Source organism: Aedes albopictus, chromosome 2 (assembly GCF_035046485.1).
Source record: "Aedes albopictus strain Foshan chromosome 2, AalbF5, whole genome shotgun sequence".
NCBI lineage: Eukaryota > Metazoa > Arthropoda > Insecta > Diptera > Culicidae > Aedes > Aedes albopictus.
The window spans coordinates 171,613,859-171,620,441 of NC_085137.1; the positions used below are offsets into that span (position 1 = coordinate 171,613,859).

Consider the following 6,583-nt stretch of genomic DNA (forward strand, 5'->3'; position numbering starts at 1 on the left):
ATGAGAGCAAATAATTACTCTCTTGAGAGTTCAACATTTTTGCATTTTATTTATTTTCAATTATTTTTGCCAAAGCTGAATAACAACTTTCTTGTCATTTGTAAAACGCTTTGAACAACAAAAAATTAGGTTGGTGCACAACATGATGCTTTATAACTTCTCCAAATTTGTGTGAACAAAACCCGAACATAGGTTATACGTGAAAATAATTCAATTGTTATTAAACATTATGCATTATGCTGAATTAATTCGTCATAATGGTGCCTGTTAAATGAGTGATTGTTAGTTGGGGAGGCTGCATCAACTGTTGCAGCTTGTGACGGTGTTCAGCAACGACATCCGGATGGAGTTTGGAATTGACAAATGTCGGTCAGTCCATCTTCGCCGGGGTCAAGTAGTGGACGCCAGCTGTTTCCGCGTCAACAAACAGGAGATTCGGAATATGGTTGAAGGCGAAGTGTACAAGTACCTCGGCTTCCTGCAACTTATGTCGTTTTCGTTTTTGTGGCGGTGCTACACCGCTTCGTGCTACACTTTTCACTACAAAAACGAACATTTTCGGTGCAGTTGCATTGATGTGCGTGAATAAAAACCAAAATATTTACAACTTTGCAAACGTTGATTGGTGGACACGGTATACACCTGCTACACTCTCGAATTTTTGAGTGCTGCACTATCTTGAGCGGTGCAGAAAAAGTGCTACACCGGTGCAGCACGAAAATCAAAAACGAACACTTTCGGTGCAAAAGTGCTACACCGGTGTAGCTCCACCGCAAAAACGAAAACGACATTAGAGGTATTCGCCACACAGCGATCAAGAAGGAACTGCAGGACAAGTTCTTGCATCGTGTCAACTGTGTTCTGAGGAGCTTTCTGTCAGCCGGGAACAAGGTGAAGGCGATCAACACGTTTGCTGTGCCCCTGTTGACCTACAGCTTTGGGGTGGTAAAGTGGACCAAGACTGACCTCGAGGCGTTAGAACGAGTAGTACGAGTGGCGTTCACCAAGCACCGCATGCGCCATCCAAAGTCGTCTATTGAGAGTCACCCTGCCACGCGCAGTAGGAGGAAGAGGCGTCACCGATATCCAGGCACTATGTGTCTCCCAGATCCAGCAGCTGCGGGCATATTTCGTAGAAAGCCAGAACCGTCACGAAATGTACCGCACTGTATGTGAAGCTGACCACGGTTACAGCGCCCTGCATCTGGCGCAGGAGGATTATCAGCTGAACTGCGACATCAAGACCGTCGACGAGATGATCGTAACGTGGAAGCAAAAGGAGTTGCATGGGACGCACCCCCATTGTAAGACGATAATAATACTGATGTTTATTGCCATTTATGTGTTACAATAGGTTCGTATATAAACATATGCATATGTATTGGAATGTACTTATTACGTCACATCTTCCCTTCAATGAAATCAATAATATTCAAATTCTGGTTTTTTGTTTAACTTCACCACCCTGCCTGATCTTGTAGTACGGCGCTGACTTGACTCCTCTTCGTCTGGGACCAAATCGGCTGCCGTGTCCAAATTTACCTCAGTAGTCCCATCTTCTACATTGCTTTCTTGAGACTCCGAGTCTGCTTCGACCACACGACTTGGAATCAGCGCGCCTGGTCCTTGATCGTTATCATCCGGAAAGTCCATCTTCTTCTTCCTGACGTACTGCGTGTTTCGCCTGAGGATCCTTTCTCCATCTGATACCAAGTATGACCGATCGAACTCACATTTACTCATTACTTCACCAGGAAACCATTGCTTGGATGTTGTGTTCTGGACCATTACTTTATCACCTGGCTCCAGCTCAGCGGGATTCCGTGCTCCACGGTCGGCGTACTGTTTTTGTAGTTGCCTCTCCTTACATAATGCATCTTTGACTCCCTCGACTACTTTTGGTTGCAGGATCTTCGTGGTAACAGGTAATGTGGAGCGAGTTAGGCGACCCAACAACCGTTCGTTTGGCGATGGAATGTTGTCGTTTCTTGGTGTGTTTCGTGACAACAATAGTGCTAAGTTAACGTCCGATCCATCCTGATGGCACCGTTTCAGCAAGTTTTTGGCAACTTGCACAAACCGCTCTGCTAGGCCATTTGATCGTGGAAAGTGTGGACTCGAGGTTTTGTGGTCAAAGCCCCACTCATCCGCAAACTTCCGGAAATCCTGTGAACTGTATTGCGGCCCATTGTCAGTCTCCAACACTCGTGGTATACCGTGCACAGCGAACCAATTCTTCATTATGTTGATGACCTCATCCGATGTTGACCGCGACAGCTTCTTGAAATCGTAGAAATTGGACCAACTATCCACGATCAATATGTACTCGTTGCCTCGAAAATGGAACAAATCAGATGCAACTCGTTCAAAGGGAAGGTCAGGAATTTCCTTGGTCACCACGATGCTTTTTTGATTACTTCGCTGATACTGTTGGCACACGCTGCAGCACTCAATCATATTCTGGATATCTCGGGTCATGTTCACCCAAAATAGAACTTGCTTTGCCCTCTTGATACAGCTCTGCACGCCTGGATGCCCTTTATGAACTGCCTCCAGCATTTTCTTCCTCAGTGACTTTGGTATTATGATTTGGTTCGATTTGAAGATAAGACCATCGTATGCGGCCAACTCATCCCTGAAGCCCCAATACTTACGAAGATCCGGTTGAACCTCTTCTTTTGATTCTGGCCAACCTCGAATAATGACATCATTGAGCAGTCGCATCTCCGTATCTGCCGCAGTTTGTTCCCGTAGATCCGTACTGACCTTGCTTGACATTTGAAGAATCACGTGCACTTCGAGCTGTTCTTCTTCTTCTTCGGCAGTTTCGTCGTACTCCACATCTCGACTCAAGATATCCGGGATGGGTATGTTTGCTCCTTTCACATATACCACTTTTGGATCGTACTGCGCTAGTTCTAGTCTGATTCTACGTAGCCTTGGAGGGGACCGATCCAACGGTTTTTTGAAGATAGACTCCAGTGGCTTATGATCCGTCTCGACCGTTAACTTCTTCCCATAGATGTACTGATGAAATTTTCGACAGCCGAATCGGATTGCTGCTGCTTCCTTCTCAATTTGAGGATAATTCAATTCCGCACTTGTTAGGGCTTTTGAGGAATAAGCAATTGGCTTTCCACGCTGTAGTAGCACTGCCCCGAGAGCTTTTGAACTAGCATCCACTGACAGCGTAACTGGTTCACTGACGTCATAAAATGCTAGCACTGGTGGGCACATCATAAGTCGTTTTATTTCTTCGAATGATTGTTGCTGTTCACTCTCCCAGCACCAGGCCACATCTTTCAACAGAAGTTGGCGCAGTGGAGCAGTGATTTGCGACAGGTTTGGGACAAACTTGGAAAGGTATGTTATCATACCTAGTGTTCTTTGAAGTTGGTGCTTGTTCTCTGGTACTTTCAGTCTGCGTATTGCGTCCAACTTCTCCGGATCCGCTCTCAAACCGTCCTCCGCGACTACGTGCCCCAAGAACTTAACGCAAGGCTGGTCGAACACACACTTTTCCTTGTTCAGCTTCAGTCCTACAGCATGAATCCGTCGGATCACTTGCTTCGTTCGTTCCTCCAGCTGTGACGAGTTCTTCGCATGAATTAGAATGTCATCCATCGAGCATTCTACCCCTTCCAGTCCTTCAAGCGTATCTTGCATTATCCTCTGGAAGACTTCCGGCGCCGATGCCAATCCGAAAGGAAGACGCTTGCAGGCGTATCTTCCCCATGGAGTACCGAATGTAAGGTATTTGGCTGTCCTGTCGGTGACTCTGATTTGCTTAGCTCGTATCACTGCCAAATCACTTTCTTCGTCTGGTCTCAACCCGAACGTGTCGTAAATGCGGATACAGTCGTCACCGATCGCACTCATTAGTGTAGCTGCCTGAACTGACGGCGACTTCTCCGACAGTTGCGTCGCCGTGGAGAACCAATCGAACTGACGTATCCATGCCTTCCACTGAGCCGCCATATTGTCACCCAAGACGAGCGGCTTCGGCGGTTTCAGACCTGTTGTATGAGGCGCCGCCATTTTCTCCTTCCTGATTTGCTTTTGGCTTTTCAGACAGCTTCACTTTTCCTTATGCGACACTTGAATTTCTCGAGATTTCATCACTGGTTTCGAAGATATCCTTTCCGCTAACCATGATTCACGATATCCAGGCTTTTGAACATGAATTTCTGCTAAATTCAACGAAATTATCGCGGACGCGTGAGCCAGTCTTCTGACACCATGTAAGACGATAATAATACTGATGTTTATTGCCATTTATGTGTTACAATAGGTTCGTATATAAACATATGCATATGTATTGGAATGTACTTATTACGTCACACCCATCAACTGGAACTCGAGCACATCGATAAGGCGGCGTCAAACGCGTGGCTGGTGCGGGGTGACCTGTTCTCAGAAACAGAAGGTTTCATGGTAGCCATCCAGGACCGGGTAATTGCGACGAAGAACTATCGGCGGTACATATTGCACGAGGACGTGGAGGACCGTTGTAGGAAGTGTAATTCAGTAGGGGAAACGATCGAGCATGTCGTTGCAGGCTGTTCAGTGATAGCTGGATCAGCTTACCTCGATCGTCACAACGAAGTTGCCAAGATTGTGCACCAACAGCTTGCTTTAAAGCACAACTTGGTCGACAGATTTGTACCCTACTACAAGTACCAGCCGGTCCCGGTTCTGGAAAATAGTTGCATAAAGCTGTACTGGGATCGCGAGATCATTACGGACGTCCTCATTCGTGCCAACCGGCCTGACATTGTGGTTTTCGACAAAAGGATGAAGCGAGTAACTCTCATTGACATCGCTGTACCGTTAGACCATAATGTCCAATCAACGTTCTCCGGCAAGATAACCAAGTACCACGACCTAGCGGAGGAGTTGAAGCAGATGTGGCACCTGGAGGACGTCCGTATAGTTCCGGTTGTCCTCTCGGCAACCGGAGTTGTCCCTAAATCTCTCCTGAGGTCCCTAGACGAGCTGGAATTGGGTTTTTAAATTAAGGAAAATGTATTGTTTTTTTGATTTTATACAAAAGAGCACCTTTTTCTGAACCACCATGATTTTTTTTCTGATTTTTAGAACTTCATTTTGATACCTAAAATCGCTTTCGAAGAGATTTTTCGAAATCACATCTTGACAGCTGGCCAATTGCTTGACAGCTCCGCCCAGTACAAAATGCGACGAGGGGTGATTCGACAAATCGCTCCCATACAAACTTCAAACTGATTTTTAAATAGGTTCCTGGGCACCAAAATTCATGAAAATTTGGATTTCGGCTCAGTTTTGCAAGCAAATTCTGAATATGGAATTATCTCAACACTGCTAAAGAAGCCAATTGAAGAAGGACCTGAACAGCATCCTGAAAGCGGTGATTCTTGGAACCTGTAGTATAGTTAGGCGGTTCCTGAATCATCACAACTGAAAGTACATCCAAAAGCAGACTCATTAGGATAAGCTAAAAAAACCGGCTAATGAGATCCACAGAGCCTAATCCCCTTTGGCATTCCGATTGCCCGGGGTAGGTGAAAGTTTCCAGCAATTTTTGCTGAGAAGTGCCAAAACTCTATAATAATAATAATAATAATAATAATAATAATAATAATAATAATAATAATAATAATAATAATAATAATAATAATAATAATAATAATAATAATAATAATAATAATAATAATAATAATAATAAGAACAGTCGCGTCTTCGGCCACCTTCTGCGTCATCACGCTCACACTGTGTACCAATGGTAGGCGCAAGGGTAGACGCACATCGAATCCCACACTTTACGTCTGAAGAATATTATGTTTCCAGTTCAAAACCGAATTAGCGACATTTCTAGCGTAACATTTGAAAAGGGCCTATCTGCAAAACGTAAACATTGAGAAAATCGCATGAGAAGATTACCTCCCAAATTAGTTAATCCTATTTGAAAACGAAAGACTTTTTTAGGTGTTTTATTCCATCTATTGACACGTATGGGTATCTACTATATGGTTCTGTGCATTATTTGCATCATACTATAGCAAAAATTCTATAAATAATGTATTTTGAACATGAACGGCAGATAGGCCCTTTTACGATCTCAAAATCAGTTAGGCCCTTTCAGTTAGGCCCTTTTATCGCCGACAATTTCAGTTAGGCCCTTTTGTTTTTTCCTTATTTTTAGCTAATTTTATTTATTTTGGGTTATCAATAATTTAAGGTAAGTTAAAGAGTTACTCAAAATTATTGAAAAACATGAAAAATAACCCAAATTTACAAAAGGGCCTATCTGATTTGAAGGAAAAGTTTCAGTTAGGCCCTTTTATTTTTTCTTAATTTTAGCTAATTTGAAATATTTTGGATTTATTTTCATCTATAATTTAAGGAAAGTTAAAGAACTACTAAAAATTATTGGAAAATATGTAAAACAATCAAAATTTACAAAAGGGCCTATCTGATTTGAAAGGAAATTTTCAGTTAGGCCCTTTTGAATGCAGTTAGGCCCTAAAAGATTATTCAATTTCAGATAGGCCCTTTTAAAATTTATTCAAAATACGGTTAAAATAGCTCTTTTCACATTGATTAA

At 43.3% G+C, this 6,583-nt stretch overlaps 2 protein-coding genes across 2 annotated transcripts in view; one reads left to right on the forward strand and one right to left on the reverse strand.

The window, feature by feature from the left end:
• LOC109398642 (selenoprotein H) overlaps window positions 1-6,583 on the forward strand; it is a 199,827-nt gene that overhangs the window by 92,291 nt on the left and 100,953 nt on the right. The gene's annotated exons all lie outside the window — the stretch shown is intronic.
• LOC109418786 (uncharacterized protein K02A2.6-like) lies at window positions 1,423-4,038 on the reverse strand. Its single transcript, XM_029860000.2, has one exon. The coding sequence runs from the start codon at window positions 4,036-4,038 to the stop codon at window positions 1,423-1,425; it is 2,616 nt and encodes an 871-aa protein (XP_029715860.2).